The following is a 17,529-nucleotide window of genomic DNA, read 5'->3' on the forward strand; positions in this document are numbered from 1 at the left end:
AACTTACTCTGCATTAAATCCATTTACGTGCAAGATCCGCATCTGTTTCACAATCGTGCTCTTACCAGATTCACCTGCACCTATGAAAGATCAGACACAGGATTAAAGTCATACATGCAACAAAGTCAGTTTGAACCTGCAGGGTCAGAATGTTTCTCCCCATTGCATTAACCTTCTTTGAACTTAACCTTGACCCTAATGCTCACCTAATCTTAACTGAGGCCAAATCATGAAAATAAACACGTGTTTCTCCCATATATCATGACATCTGATGTACAAATGTAATTGCCATACCAAACTTACCTAAAGAGCAAAACTACCCTCTTACACAGGGAAGCAGCTTGACAGCGTAGCCAAATGACAGCAACCATTCCGTACTCTAAACCAGTTTTTTTAGCTATAGACCACGGGGTGCTGAAGCCTATCTTTGCAGCACTGGGTGCAATGCAGGACACCATCTGAGCCAGGGCATTTACCGATTGCAAGATGAACTCATGAACTATACTCTATCATAAACTGCCATTGACTTTTTCTAAATCACTTATACACTAAGCAGAAAATCTTGACAATACAAAATGTATACATTAATTTAAATCCCATAGAATTAACATCAAACAGTTTCGCTTAAATTCTGAAGTATGGGTAAACTCACAAGACAGAAAACAGAACAAGTAAAAAGAACATAGACCGATGTGTGCCACTTAAGCGCCTGGTGCCTAGTTCTTTCTGGAACAGGTGTGAGATATCATTAACATGGCTAGAATTCTTTTACTGAAATGACATTTCAACGACTAGAAATTATTATACACAGTCGACACCTAAAACCTGGTTCAAGCTGGAAACATAAGGATGGAGTTCAAATAAAATCAGTATCATTTTGATATTCCAGTTTGTGAAAAGTGACGCATCCTGGGCAACGAACAGAAAGATGTGTGCAAAGGGCCTCTAAACATTGAAGTTTTCCATTTCCACTCAACTTGTCAAAAATTTGACACTGTGGGCACAAACTTTCATATCACATAGATCTAAATCAATCACTGCTGAAGCCTTCTTCAATACATGGGGTGTTGCAGTTTTGATCACTGAACTCCACTACCTAAAATCAACCTTTTCCAATCTAGGATACTTTCTCCTCCAAATGTCACGCCTCATCCCTTTTTGTTCACTTTGCTTGTACAATCTCGTAGTATGGGTAGCATCACTAATATCTCAGCCCAGCAGTTGTGCCTCCTTAATGTGTCATTGGGTGTCAAGTTAAAACCTTGCGTACAGGATACTTCTGCCATGTCCACTACATATGACATAGTGCACAACTTTATCAATTTAATGACATCTCTTTTCCCCATCACTAATACATTTGGTGTCTGCCTATGGTGAAGGTTCAATCTCTGCTTTATCCCAAAAACTTGCTTGTCATACAAGGTTGATCATTACTTTTAACCCTTCTACTCAGTTTAGTAACCCTTAGCACCACCACTAACAAACCCACGACCACTTACACGACAAGAATGCCAGACTCCTTGTACGGCCTTGTCCGACTGGGAGCTGCTCGGTTCAGTTCAAACCTGACACGGAATTTGTTGCTTTCTCTACCAACCATTCCCCCAGATTTTGTTGCGGTTCTCTTTATTTTCCTGCGCTGTTGCTATAAATAGCGCCCTTCAGGGCTGCCGCGGAAATCACAGCTAGGGGCACGGGCGGCCATTATCGCGTGCTCCCCGTCTTGGAAGGCCGGAGGCAGGCGGGCGCGCCATCTGGGCGAGGCCGAGGCCGCAGCCGCGGCCCTTGCGTACCTACCTAGCAGCAGGAGGCGATGTGTGGCGCGATAGAGCTGCTTGTCCTTCTGCAGTTGCTTCTCGATCTTCTTGTTCGCCTCCCTTTGCGCCTTCTCCTCATTCCGCTGGTCCTCGGTCTTGCTGTTCCCCAGACAGCCCATCTTCCGAGCGGACAAGCGGAACCGCGAAGATGACGAAAGCGCCGGACGGGCCGGGGGACGCACTAGCTCGCTCGCTCGACAGGGAGGGGGTCAGCGCGGAGCCGCTGCGTGCACCCCACTCCGAGGATTCTGCCGAAGAACGCTCAGAAGGGCTTTGCGGCCGATTCCAGCACGAGCGGGACTGAAGGAGGGAACTGGATGACGCCGCCCGGGCCGCCCCTCCGCGTTAATATGGTCGCTCTCTGGCGGCTTCCACCACGGTCCAAGTCCTAGAGTCCTTCACGGCTGCCACTCTTTCAGCGGGGCTCTGGCAGAAATCACATCGGGGTCGCAGACTCGCCCCTCTCCCCTCCTCGGGGACGCGAGCAGCAAGAGATCGATGAGTCGGCCCCTCTGGAGCCGTGCAGGGCGCCGCCACCGCCTGCCTGTCTGTGCGTCTGTCTGTCTGCCTCCCTCGGCGCTTCTTCCGCGGCTGGCTGCCCAGATGTGACAGGCCCGTCCCTCAGTCGCTCGCTGCGCTTTGTGCTTCTCTCACATGGGCCCGGCTCGGCTCGGCTTGGCCCTGCTCGCAGCCTCCGGATCTCGCTGGCCCGTCTTGTCGGGGCTCGCATGCAAGTGCACGAGCCTCTCAGCCCCCCTCGTGTCCGTGCGCGGCGCTCACCGCGGCCCCCCACTCGTGAAGCCGAGGTGGCAGGACCCTTCTCGGGCAGATTCGCTCTTTTCTCCCGGATTTCTTTCTATATTGAGATGGATGGCTCTGGAGAGGTGGGGTGGGGCAATGAGCTCACAGTGAACCCTGGGAACTCCGGGCCTCGTCACATGACGGCCGAAACGTCAGCGCTGGTAAACGCGGCACGGAAAGGCGCCCTCTTTCAAACGAGCCCGAACCGGAGAGCGGCGTCCTGAGCTGCGTAATCTCGGGACTCAAAGACACCAAGGGCGCTTTGAAGCGATACCCCCAACGGGAAGATAGCCAATTGGGGTACAACAAGACCCGTTCAGCTTAGGTGTGGGAACACCGGGGGAGCAGGAGCAACGTTTGCATTCGCTCACGTATTAATGAATGTCTGGATCCACAAGAGGCCATTGGAACTCACAAAGGGTGTAGTAATTAATTGGTAAATACTTGTCCCTGAAGTGCCTCAATTAGCTTATTTCACGTTTACAGTACCCGAGAGAGTTAAACGGAAAGCATCCAGCCGCTGAGATGAATGAAACACTAGTTCAAAACTTACACCTGGGAAATAATTAAACCTTTGGGTGGATTGTGCAGCAGGGGAATTTACATTCCATGAAAGGCTGAAAAGGAATAAGCAGGCATTCAAAGATACAGTTCAGCTGGTACTGGCCAGTGCTGACACAGATGCCAACAGGACTATCTATGCAGCAGTGGTGGTCCTCACAATACTCATTAGGCTGCGTGGCAGAAGTTCCAGCAGGGCTGGTGACTGCTGGTAAAACATGGATATATTGATATTAACTATGCAGGTTGTTACATAAAAGTTTACAAAAATCTGCAAGGATTAATTATTTCATTAACCATACCTCTTCGTAAATACAACTGATTTGGAAAATAGTGCTTTCTTGGCAGTATTCTTATTTTTTTATAGTGTAGCCCCTGTGAGTTTACGGATACATCACAGTTTTAGTCCAAAAGTCCAGTGAAAACATAATGCTATTGCTTTAGTCTGCAGAGTCCTTCATCCCCGTATTAGACCTGCTTAATTCTTTTCAGGGTTATGGGGACTAGAGGTTATTCTGGCAGAATGAGGCACAAAACAGGAAAAACTACAGAAAGGGACCAAGTCCATTACAGAGCACACACAAAGAGTTTCTTATATGGGGAAAGATCAGAGTCGCCAATTAATGAAATATACATCTTTGCACTCAGAGAAAAACCCATGTGGACATGGAGATTCCACTTTAGATAGGATTATGTATCCTTCTGCAAGAGTGATATGTTCTCCTTCTTTTGGAAAATACACAGTGTCCTAGCCTCTGAAACAGTAATAGTTCCACCTTGTACAGGAGGCCTCTTGGATTTCAGTCACCCAGGTGTAAACATTCTTATAAATGTTTGTTTTTGGACATGATTGTCCACCAAAGCTAATTGTCGACAACTGTAGATTTACTGGATGAAACTGGTGCCAATGCCCTTACTATTCTGTACACTTAAACTTCGATAATGGTAATAAGTGTATTGGAACACTTGACCCGGGGGCAGGGGATATGTTATTTGTTATAACCCTGCTTTAGGTTTTGTAATTATATTGGGTAAGGCTAGATCTTTAACACCAGCATTATTTAATTGTGCACCGATATTAGTAATAGGATGAATCGTGCACCTATTCGTTTATATGAATGTGACTGCCATTCCAATCTCCAATATCCCATACTAATCACTTAATTATTAAGGAATTACTATTCATTTTATTGATTTTATGTTTTTTATATATTGTGGATGAGTCATACTATCTTTGATTGGTGGCGTGTCCATAATTTGACACATTAGGTTACTCATACCAACAGTTTATTTGTCCAAGTTGTATTGCAATGTTGGGGAGATCCCACTTTGTGCCAGGATTCAAACCCAGAATTCTGGAACGAAGTTTTGCCACTATGCCACCCAGATGGATTAATTCAATGTGTTCTTACAGTATACATAACACATTACACATGAAAATAATTAGAATAATAAGATGTATACAATGTATGTATTAACAATAAAATTAGTCAACTATTAAGTGTACAAGTACCATGTATTTAAAATTCCAGTTCTTCATAATTATTTGCCAGTAATGCTCTAGATTCCATTGACATTCTAGGCAATATGCACAAACATGACTGAAGACCAGGTATGCAAAAATTACAAGTAAGTCAAAGTTATTGGGAAAAAATCTTCTGAACTGGTTTGCTCAAAATGGGGATTTCCTTATTTGGTAACTTAAGTCTCAATTTGCATAGTCACTCTTCATTCAGAAAGGGGCAGGGAACAGAAATGCCCACTTTATCTTATAATTGATGAAAGTGTGGGAAGCAAAGAGGTGCAGTGGTTTGCAACGTTTTCCCTTGGCTCTAGAGGCATAGATTCAATTCCTCACTTGATCAATGTGTCTATGCCTGTTTTATTTCACATGTACCTAGATCTGTTTTTCTCACCATCCTATTATCACAACCAAATTATTAATAATAATACTAATTATTATTATAATAATATTTTATTTATATAGCACCTTTCCCAGGTTTAAGGCACTTCACAGTGTCTCAGAAAGAATAGCAGGGTTTATATAACACTGAATACAAATATTTTCTGCATATTACACTAAAACAAATAAATACGGGATTTACAAAGCATTAAAAGGAATAAAAGACAATAAACCAAAGTATAATATTGAATTCAATACTAGAAGAAAAGCTGGAAAAAATAACATCATTTGTGATATAACACACACACAAATTATTCTGCGCATCAGAACAGAGAGGTAAACTGAAAGAAAGGGCAGAATGTTAGGTCAAGTTAAAAGCCTCCCTGAACAGGTGAGTTTTAAGTTGTTTTATAAAAGAATGAATTGAGTCAGCTGATATAATTAATTGAGTGAAGTCATTCCAAAGTCTGAGTACTATACATCTGAAAGAATTGTCACCAATAAAGTGAAGGTTAGTGTGAGGCACAAGATTGTCAGAATCAGAGGGTCTTAGTGTCCAAACAGGAGCATAATGATTGAGAAGATCACTGATGTGGTCGGTGCACGGCCATTTAAAGCTTTGTAGGTTACTAATACAAATTTTATACTCAAACCTGTAAGACACAGGGAGCCAGTGAAGGCGAAGTAGTATGGGTTTTATGTGCTGCTCACTGTTGCTAGTTCGTGTAAGGACTCTTGCAGCAGAGTTTTGAATATACTGGAGCTTTGATACAAGATGTGAAGGGGTACCTGCCAGTAGGGAGTTACAATAATCAATGCGGTATGTGATAAAAGCATTGACAAGTTTCACATCATTAAAATAAAAAAAAGAAAACTAGAGGAATGAGCAAACACATATGTTAAGGAGGTGGAAGTAAAAAAGTTTCTTAATGTGGTTTATGTGGGTGAAATAAGAAATGGTGGAATCAAAAATGACACCAAGATTCTTTACATTAGAAGGACTGATAAGATCATCGGCAAGATTTATCGAAAAGGAGCTCATTTTCTTAAGTTGCACTTTTGTGCCAATTTGCAGGAGTTCAGTTTTGTTGCAATTTAATTTTATTAAGTTATGATACATCCAGGTTTTTAATTTCACAGAGTCAAGTTGTGAGCTGAGAAAGCTCTTATGAAGTTTTAGTTTTAACACTGAAATAGGGTTCAGTATCATCTGCATAAAAATGATAACCCAATCCAAAGCTATGAGTAATATGGCCAAAGGGAAGCATTAAGATACAGAAGAGCAGAGGGCCTAAGACAGAGGCTTGAGGAATTCCTTGTGTGTCTAGTGCATGGCTGGATCTGCTGTTGCCAAGACTAGAAAAGTCGTGTCTATCAGTCAGATAGGACTTAAACTACTGGAGGGCAGAGCCATTGATACCCAGAATGTTATCCATTCTGGAAAGTAGAATGTCATGTCTGACAGCGTCAAATGCTGCACTGAGGTCTAATAGAATTAACATTCTGGTTTGTCCAGAGTCTGCTGCCATAAGCAAATCATTAGTTACCTGAAGCAGAGCAGTTCCACAGCTGTGCTGTGCTCTGAAACCAGACTGAAAGGGTTCCATCAGTTTATCAGAAGTTAAGTAATTTGTGAGTTGGGAACGTACAACATGTTCAAAAAGTTCTGACAGAAAAGGAATATGAAAAATAGGATTAAAAGCATTAAGACTGTCAAGCATTAAGACCAGACATTTTTAAAATTGAGGTAACAGAAGAAATGTTAAAAGTGCCTGACACAAAGCTGGTCTTAAGGGATGTATTTATTATTGTTGTAACAGTTGGGGTTATGGCATGAAGGTGGGATTTAAGAAGTGTGGTGGGGATAAGGTACAGTATACAGTTAGGTCCATAAATATTTGGACAGAGACAACTTTTTTCTAATTTTGGTTCTGTATATTACCACAATGAATTACCGCAATGAACTCAGATGCAGTTGAAGTGCAGACTTTCAGCTTTAATTCAGTGGGTTGAAAAAAAAGATTGCATAAAAATGTGAGGCAACTAAAGCAATTTATTAACACAATAACTCTTGGGTTATCATGGCCACTCTCTAATATTATTATTATTATTATTATTATCATTATTATGTGAATTTCCCCTTGGGATTAATAAAGTATCTATCTATCTATTATGCCATAATGCATATTCTTGGCTGCAGTTAGTGCATTGACATTTGATGGTCAAAGAAAGCCTGCAGGATTGATCCATCAAAAAAGTAGATATAAGATGCACATAAAGATAACTACCAGAATTCAGAGGTTGCAACATATAACCATATGTATATATAAACATAGATATTACAGATATGGTTGTCTTAGTGCCACAAGCCTGGTGGGTGTGAACATCTGATTATTTCTCCAGCTGAAGCACATATAGAAGACATCAATAAAAATTCTGTAGATCCATTTTAAGTAAGAAGATATAACATTCCCAGTTCCTAGGTCTCCACAATGCAAAGAAAAATGTTCAAAAATCAAGCATCAGGCTGGAGTGGGAAAGCAGAAGAAACTTTTGTCCAGTGAACTACAAAAACATTTCAATCAATTGTCCCTGAGCCTGCAAACTCAGTCAAGGCAAAGTCCATACAAATAAATCTAAATTCAATACAAAAAGTAATCAATTGCATCCATAAACTATACATACAGTGCATCCGGAAAGTATTCACAGCGCATCACTTTTTCCACATTTTGTTATGTTACAGCCTTATTCCAAAATGGATTAAATTCATTTTTTCCTCAGATTTCTACACACAACACTCCATAATGACAACGTGAAAAAAGTTTACTTGAGGTTTTTGCAAATTTATTAAAAATAAAAAAAACTGAGAAATCACATGTACATAAGTATTCACGGCCTTTGCTCAATACTTTGTCAATGCACCTTTGGCAGCAATTACAGCCTCAAGTCATTTTTGAATATGATGCCACAAGCTTGGCACACCTATCCTTGGCCAGTTTCGCTCATTCCTCTTTGCAGCACCTCTCAAGCTCCATCAGGTTGGATGGGAAGCGTCGGTGCACAGCCATTTTAAGATCTCTCCAGAGATGTTCAATCGGATTCAAGTCCTGGCCCTGGCTGGGCCACTCAAGGACATTCACAGAGTTGTCCTGAAGCCACTCCTTTGATATCTTGGCTGTGTGCTTAGGGTCGTTGTCCTGCTGAAAGATGAACCGTCACCCCAGTCTGAGGTCAAGAGCGCTCTGGAGCAGGTTTTCATCCAGGATGTCTCTGTACATTGCTGCAGTCATCTTTCCCTTTATCCTGACTAGTCTCCCAGTTCCTGCCGCTGAAAAACATCCCCACAGCATGATGCTGCCACCACCATGCTTCACTGTAGGGATGGTATTGGCCTGTTGATGAGCAGTGCCTGATTTCCATTCACACCAGAGAGTTCAATCTTTGTCTCATCAGACCAGATAATTTTGTTTCTCATGGTTTGAGAGTCCTTCAGGTGCCTTTTGGCAAACTCCAGGTGGGCTGCCATGTGCCTTTTACTAAGGAGTGGCTTCCGTCTGGCCACTCTACCATACAGGCCTGATTGGTGGATTGCTGCAGAGATGGTTGTCCTTCTGGAAGGTTCTCCTCTCTCCACAGAGGACCTCTGGAGCTCTGACAGAGTGACCATCAGGTTCTTGGTCACCTCCCTAACTAAGGCCCTTCTCCCCCAATCGCTCAGTTTAGATGGCCGGCCAGCTCTAGGAAGAGTCCTGGTGGTTTCGAACTTCTTCCACTTACAGATGATGGAGGCCACTGTGCTCATTGGGACTAGCAGCAGAAATTTTTCTGTAACCTTCCCCACATTTGTGCCTCAAGACAATCATGTCTCGGAGGTCTACAGACAATTCCTTTGACTTCATGCTTGGTTTGTGCTCTAACATGAAATGTCAACTGTGGGACCTTATATAGACAGGTGTGTGCCTTTTCAAATCATGTCCAATCAACTGAATTTACCACAGGTGGACTCCAATTAAGCTGCAGAAACATCTCAAGGATGATCAGTGGAAACAGGATGCACCTGAGCTCAATTTTGAGCTTCATGGCAAAGACTGTGAATACTTATCTACATGTGCTTTCTCAGTTTTTTTATTTTTAATAAATTTGCAAAAATCTCAAGTAAACCTTTTTTCATGTTGTCATTATGGGGTGTTTGTGTGTAGAATTCTGAGGAAAAAAATGAATTTAATCCATTTTGGAATAAGGCTGTAACATAACAAAATGTGGAAAAAGTGATGTGCTGTGAATACTTTCCGGATGCACTGTACAGTAAGAGAAAGTGAAAGAAGTACAAAACATGCAAGGTTAACATGAATTTTAATGGAACGTGTTGCTAAAGAGGGGGAGCAGCAGCAACATGCATATGCCAGTGTTCCCTCCACCATCACATCACATAAAATCAACAAAAGATTATTTTAGTGAACAGTTTGAGTGTACTGGGGTATGTAATGTAAAGATCTGCAATTGAATCCAGGATTCGTTCCTGCATTGTACTTCATGCAATCAAAATAGACTCTGGGTCCCCATGACCCTTTAATACAAATAGTGGGTACAGAAAATGGATAACAGATGAAGAGTGAATTGGTGTTTCTTCTGTATCCAAGATAATTAAAAAGGTGAAGATCTGAAAAGTGAAGCTTTTTTTGCATCAATGTGTGGCAACTCTGTACTGACTAGTAAAAATACAGGATTGCTTTACAATTTATTAATAGCAATCATAGTGGCATAATATCACTGTGCAAGGGCAGAACAAGTGGCAGAGGTTAGTAAGCATGACCATGGAGGTGTAATTTTAACCCCATATGTCAGTACATTGCCCTGACAGCACAGGATAAATAACGTATCGTGGGTCAACTGCTCAGAGCCAAAGTTAGGTGGCATATTGGCTGTCAACTCCTTATAAATACAAGACTACAATCTGAGTGGGCAGGAACATCTTTCACCCTCCTTTGCCGTTCCTGCATTCTTCCAGTTTATAAGTACTCACTTTTTTGTCTGTGACAGTAGCTAACGTTCATGACATGCAGAAAGTTGAGAGAAAGGACTTCATGGGCAACCTGGAGTCATGCCATGTTTCACAGAGTCCATTGTGAGATTTTATTGTCTGAATAATCTTTCTAACACCCATTCTCTGCATCGCATTTTCCACAGATATGTTTTGTCTTTTCATCTTGGCATTTTCTGATTTTCCTTCTTATTCATTTACTTAAATAATATATTAGCATTTCTGTACTGCATGTATTTATTATCTATCAGTGTATTGTTTGACTGTTTTGAATTGTACATGCTACTACATAGAAATGTAAGCCCATCCCTGTCTGTCTGTCAGTAAGCCAATAACATTGCATATTAGGTGGTTTCCACTAGAGGGCATATGTGAGTGGGATGAAGGCTTGGCTTTACAGCAATAAAAAGTATCATTACTGTAGATGAGCTTCACAGTGTCTTTACACAGGAAATTGCTGAATGTAGGTTTTACCTTCGACACCACTACATATCTGCTAGCATTAAGTGATGACAGCTGCCAATCACTGTAGCAGTCATGCACATATGATTGTCAGTTTGCATTGTGTATTTTTATCAATTTATTTAAGAATAAAACATTACAACAGAAAACAACTCAATCAAACAAACAAGAGTAACATTGCACATACAACAGTTGCTTCAATGTTAATTTAGAGAAGATAGCTCGTGATTCAGTTCCAACCCAAACAAGGAAAAAAAAGAAGAATACAAACAGAGAGTTCCATCTCAAATAGTTCTTTATAGATGACAAAACAGCAAGTAGAGAAAGAAAGTTAAGCACAGGCTCAATGTGTTTTTTAGAATTATATTAATAAGTTCTTGCCACATTTTGAAAAAGTTTTGAATGGATTCTGAAAGAATTTTTTTTTTTCAATTTGGAGAAATATGATGCTTTCCCACTGACTTATAGATTCTTCCAGTTCAGCAAAAAAGTCTACTTGATAGTTAAATGGTACAAGATGTGATTTCTCACAGAGTATTTTAATCTCTTCTGGTAGTATTCCAAATATTGCGATCAATGCGTTAGGGATGATTTTAAATCCAAATGCTATTTGGCAAAATCTTCATCTAAAGTTGTTTAAGTGTAATATATTCCCAAACCATATTGGCTAGCGATGTATGATCTCAAAGACAATGCTCATAAGTTATACCTTGTGGTAGACAATTTTAAATAAGATATATGTGATTTATGAAAAGTTTGTAGTTAAATCATGGCATGCTTGGCACATGTTCAACTAGAATGTATTTTATGAACGGTTAAATTCCATTCCTTTTCAGAAATGTTATTTGAGAGATCCCTGGGATCATTAAAGGGTGTATTCCCAGAAATACTTTTATATACCCTAGAGATGCTGTTTGAATCTTGACCCAGATTACACATTACCACTTCAGAGATAGATACGGACATGGACATTGTGAGATATGCCCGGCCATTCATCCTGGCCAATACCCCCTGGCCGCTAGATGGAGCCCTCCTTGCAGCATAGAGGTGCCCCGAATCCCAGCAGGGAATTATGGGCAGTGGAGTCATAATACACAGCCCTGCTGGATACCATGGGGGCCACCAGGAGTCGCTGCAGGGAGGCCCAGGGATTTATATTTTCCATACGGCCCGGAAGTATTTCCAAGTCACGGGAACGGAGGAAATGATATACTTCCAGGCTGAAGAAAAAGAGAAGTTTTTACCTGACCCAGAAGTGATAGAAAGTCACACGGACTGAGGGACAAACACTTCCGGGTCAAGGACTATAAAGGACTGTAGGAAATCCCAGACGGACGAGCTGAGTTGGGAGGCAGGGTGCCTAAGCGTCTGGGAGTGGAGGATTGGTTTATTTGTGATTTGGGTTATTGTTTATTGTTATTGGAGAATTGTGGAGAGAAGCGTGCTTTGTGCACTTTATTATTATAATAAATCTTATTATTGGACTTTCACCTGGTGTCTAACGAGTGGTCTGGGGGTACAAGGGTGCGAAAAAAACCCTAATCTGTCACAGTTGGCGTAGTTGGCAGGATTCTCTGGCTGTCGGTTTGGCAGAGGACCTGTATTTAAAAAGATTTTACTGTGGACAGAACCCTAAGAAGGCAGCGTCACGACAGGCAGAGAAAAATCGCCAAACCTCACTTTTATCAAGTCCGTCATGGGGAAGAAGAAGACAAAGCAGAGCACCAGCAACAGTGGAGGTCTAGCGCTCGGCATTGCCTGCGCTGAAGACGAGCCTTGGAGCGGCTACGCGTTTAGGACGTCTCCGACGAGGTATGTGCCGGGAATGTGCTTGAGAATCTTTTTAAATTAACACGTTATCCCATGTACATACCTCCCAGATGTACATCCAAAGGCTCTGCGGGAGGCAGAAGAAAATCCCGAAGGCGATGGCACGCTCTCGTTCAGGCAAATGAATAAAACGCAAGACTTCCGCATTACGGGTGCTGGCGAGGGACACGTGACCTACCACAAGGGATTCCAGGAAGGTGATGTTCCATGTCCAGCTGTTTGTGGCTTCGCCCAAGAAAAGACGGACTTGGTTTTTCCAAAGGGGAAAGGGGAGTCGAGCGAAGCACCACTCTCCCTACAAAAAGGTAAGGAGGTCCGGGAAATGACTGATCGGTCCGTCGATAAATTGAAACAGACGGATTGCAGTCAGCCAAAAGCGGCATCGCGGACCTCTGAAAAGAACTCCAAATCCCAGGCTCCCTTGCGGGACCTGTCTGAGCACGTGCCAGGAGCGGGCATACTTATTGGCTCCCAGCCGGAGGGTAAGGCTAATGATAGCTCGAGCATACCTCCGGCTGAATTAAGTAACTTTTTGAACGTGCGCGAGCTGGAGAAGTTGCTTCAGTCCGTGCACAGTTTTTTACAGGTGGTGCAAACAATCCAGATGATTGTTGCAGACTTGAAAGGAGCAGCTGAAAAGCCTATGAACAAATTAAATGAGTACCTGCGGCGATTGTCTTGGGAGCCTCCTGTCTTAGTTGATTTGGCAATACAGGTAGGTAAAGCCGGTACCATATATAATGAAATAGGGGCGCACAGTGACACGGGCCCACGTTTAATCCATAGCGGGTGCCAAGTGGATGCGTGCCCTACAAGAGAGGGTGAAACGTTTACAGAGTGGCCGGGGGAAGGGCCGGTCGAGCCGGAGTAGCTGGATGGTGCTGTCTCTCAGAGCGATTCGGTCCTAAAGAGCCCGACCTGTGTTATTAATAAATCCAAAGGGGTGCAGACAGGGAAGGGGCTTTCTTTCTATCATAGAGAGACCCAGACTGTCGACAAACCCCAGAGTAAGCAGGAGATCCCAAAAATAAAATGGGGGTCTCCTGACAAGAAGGAGAAGGGCGTAAATAGCACAGAGGCAGTGGGGGATACCCTCCTCAGTGAGAAAAGGGACAGAGACAGAGTTCCCCGAGTGTTTTCAGCGTCGCAGAGGGAGAATTCCGGGAGGGCAAAGGCGGTGTTATGGATGCCAACGGCTGGGCCATATTTGGTACAACTGTCCCTGGAGGACAGGGGATAAAGTGAATTACCGTTCTGAAATTCCCCCTAGGTTCTCCAGGGACCACTTTGGAAGGCACAACCAAGGTCCGCCCAAAAGTCCTACCTGGAGGAAGACATCCCTCGCGGGGCTGGCCTCTTCGAACCAGGGTTCTTCGCCATTACTGTGAGATATGCCCGGCCATTCATCCTGGCAAATACCCCCAGGCCGCTAGATGGAGCCCTCCTTGCAGCATAGAGGTGCCCCGAATCCCAGCAGGGAATCATGGACAGTGGAGTCATAATACACAGCCCTGCTGGATACCATGGGGGCCACCAGGAGTCGCTGCAGGGAGGCCCAGGGATTTATATTTTCTGTACAGCTCAGAAGTATTTCCAAGTCACGGGAACGGAAGAAATTTTATACTTCCAGGCTGAAGAAAAAGCGAAGTTTTTACCTGACCCGGAAGTGATAGAAAGTCACACGGACCGAGGGTCAAGGACTATAAAGGACTGTGGGAAATCCCAGACGGACGAGCTGAGTTGGGAGGCGGGGTGGCTAAGCGTCTGGGAGTGGAGGATTGGTTTATTTGTGATTTGGGTTATTGTTTATTGTTATTGGAGAATTGTGGAGAGGAGTGTGCTTTGTGCACTTTATTATTATAATAAATCTTATTATTGGACTTTTACCTGGTGTCTGACGAGTGGTCTGAGGGTACAAGGGTGCGAGAAAAACCCTAATCTGTCACAACATATATTCTGTACAAATCCACATTGTATGTAATATCATCTGTTTAATTCTGCTCTGTACTTGTAATATTTCTATTGCACTATTATATTGTATTGAGGATTACTTGTGTTCTGTTCTGTGTATTGTATTGTATTGACCCCCCTTTTTCTTGACACCCACTGCATGTCCAACCAATCTGGAAAGGGGTCTCTTTGTACTGCCTTTCCCAAGGTTTCTTCCATGTTTTCCCTACAAGGTTTTTTTTTTGGGAGGTTTTTCACAATAGCTGTCCAGAGGCAGGGCTTTTCATAGCCCATTGTGGCACTCCTTCTGTGATTTTGGGCTATACAAAAATAAATTGTATTGTATTGTATTGTATATGAGTAGAGCTGTTGGAAACCAGGCAGGTTGCTTTTAACAAAGTTTCTAATTTGTACGTAAGAAAACAAGTGTGTAGTTAGAATGTGTTTTAATAGTTCAGTAGATGTGAAGAGAGAGCATACACAGAAAGTAGAATCAGAATGGATGGCCTTTGGAACACAAAGTGAACACTCTGTGCTTCCTGTACCACATGGTGGGAGACTGTTGTCACCCACACAAAACACCACTTCTTCAGATATGTGTTCTACTCCACCCAGTCAAGTGTAATTCTCCTTCATATGACGAGCACAGAGCCTTCTGCTGCCTTCTCTGACAGGTGACACTGGTGTTGGCTTATGTAAGAGTAAACATATCATAAATGTGCATTCACAGTCTATGTTGTCAATATAAAAGTGTAAGTGGAGGGTGACTAAACTGTGTTCCATACAGTCAAGTATGGAAATGGGATGATTAGAAATCACTATGCTTGTGTAATACTGAAATGGGTTGTGTGACCTGGGAGCACAAGATGAAAGTTCTGCGCTTTTTTTAGCCAAGAGTATTACAATGATCCATGACTAGCAGTGCTAGCACATAGAAATGCAATGCTGCTCAAGGGAAGTGGAAGTTAAGTATGTGGTGCCCCTCATAATTCAGCAGTTATCGTTGTCATAAGTAGGTACAAAAACTAGATACACATATATTAATTATAATAGTGAGACTATGCAAAATATACACAAAATGTATACACATATATGACAATATACATTTTAACAAAACTGAAAACCTTCACACTCCTGTGAGTAATTCAGAAAACAAGAAGAAGAGTTAAATATGCTGGTAAAGCAAATGAGGAGCACAGATAAACAGATTTATGTTTTCTATTTCAGGACATATGCTAGTAAACAAAGTGGTTAGTTGAATGGAAAGATATCTGTTTATTAAATAAGCCAAAACAATGAACCAACTAACAAAGATGTATCTCCCACCATTTGTGATCAATGGTGCAGAATTGCTACATTTGATTAGTCCCTGGCAAATTCACCTAACTACACTGTTTACAAAAAAGCAAATAAACCCTGCTTACGTCTTTGTTTTGTCCATGATTATGGTATTTTGCCCGTATAGCTCTACCAAGGGTTTATCTAAAGTTGGAATGAATTCAGTTGTTTTAAGTAAATTTTTTTATGCATTCCACAGACAATAAATTGTTAAATTTATATTTTTGTAAAAATGTATGTATTTTTATGGATGGGGATTTCCTTGTACAACATTTTGTGGTGAAGAGAGACATGACTAGTTCATAGCTGGCACCTTCCTAAAGCCACACACACTCCGGCAGAAAGGCAGTACATTTCAAAGATGTAACATGAAGGTATTTTAATGATTTATACGGTGAAACATAGGGGTGAACGTAAGAGTTTCAAGAACTAAGAATAACAGAAAGAATGCCAAAGCAGTACATTAAAAGGTTTCTTTTTACTATAAACAGACACTGACTGAACAGAAAGTTCCATAACATATAGCAGGCCTACCATAATACACTGCAAGAGGCTATGTATAACTTAACAGACCACATTCTATCAGGTAATAGACTGGGGAACACCTTATCCCCATTTTTCTGCTAACCTTAGGTCCTTACCCTGGTGTTATTATTGGCATGGTTACAAACATCATTTCTGCTTACATTTCCCCTAACATCAGAGCTTTGTAGGGCCTTATACATTTTTGACCTTTTATGAATACTAGGCACAAGTGAATAAAATTGACACTGGATCCGGGGGAGCAGTCATGGGATGCACACTACGCCCCCCAGAAAACTTGTTGGCAGCCCCCTTAGGTTGCATTGGGGCTAATATTTTGGAACACTGGAGCTCATTCCTGTTGGGCTCCGTGGAGGGAGTTGCACGGCCTAATCAGCCCATCTGGGCGGGAATGCAGCCACACCCAGATGTGCAGTCGGAAGTAGGTCAACGAGCACCTGCTGCACTTCCGGGTGGACTATAAAAGGGACCAACAGTCACCGTTCGGGGCGCCAGAGTCGTGAGAAGGAGGACAAAGTTGCCGTGGAGGAGAAACAACAGTGTTTTGTGGTGTGTTTTTTCTTTTCTTTGGTGGTTTTGGGGCCTGTGTTGTGCCTGTGGGACATGGGGAAGACGTGCCCCACAGGTTTAAAAAATAAATCTTTTTGTTCATTTTACGTGCCTCCGTTGTCAGTCAAGTTTCCCACATTTTGTGCAAAATATACATCAGCCTTCAGTGTCCATACATTGCACCTGAAATTAAGAATACTGACATTTAAAAAATTTTCCATATATGAGAGGATATTTAGGATCAATGTCCCTAGTAATGCTTACCTGAATAACGTCTCATTTATTAAGCACACCCATTCCTGAACTATACTATTTGACAGCCTAACTTAAAATAATATAGGAGAACTGGCAAAATATATCAATGTCTTTCCCTTCACAGGTAATCTGTGTTTTTATTTATTGGTTAGGACAGTCTATTTCAAGTAAAATGCAAGAATAAGAACTATGTCTCCAAAGGAAAATAAATGGTAAAATAAACACAGTTCTCTTTATTTAATTACTTTTGTGCACGTATAGTGCACAATGTTAGTAAATGTTGATCAGAAGCTTCCATTCCTTGCATGTCTTTGTCACATCCTTATGCCTGCTTGGGCTGTTTTTTCCTTTACTTACACTTTATTCACTCGTTGAATGAGATTTAAATCACAAAGCCCCTAAAACTGTACAGAAAGGCTCAAACTGACAAAGTGGCCAAGTGTGGAAAACAGACAGCTTACTTTTATTTTAAAAATAGC

General features: G+C 42.0%; 1 protein-coding gene across 2 annotated transcripts in view; it reads right to left on the bottom strand.

Annotated features, from left to right (window-relative positions):
* Positions 1-17,529, bottom strand: part of gnas (GNAS complex locus) — an 81,548-nt gene that overhangs the window by 38,949 nt on the left and 25,070 nt on the right. The window contains exons 1-2 of one of the 2 annotated variants that reach the window (XM_039734433.1): positions 1,798-2,864; positions 8-80 (exon numbers count right to left, since the gene is read on the bottom strand). In XM_039734433.1, the coding sequence (XP_039590367.1) occupies positions 8-80; positions 1,798-1,936 (212 nt within the window). In that variant the 5' untranslated portion in view covers positions 1,937-2,864. Of the gene's footprint in view, positions 1-7; positions 81-1,797; positions 2,865-17,529 lie in introns of those variants that run through there. The other variant, XM_039734431.1, reaches the window with a different exon arrangement.

The sequence above is a fragment of the Polypterus senegalus genome, chromosome 14 (genome assembly GCF_016835505.1).
Source record: "Polypterus senegalus isolate Bchr_013 chromosome 14, ASM1683550v1, whole genome shotgun sequence".
NCBI lineage: Eukaryota > Metazoa > Chordata > Cladistia > Polypteriformes > Polypteridae > Polypterus > Polypterus senegalus.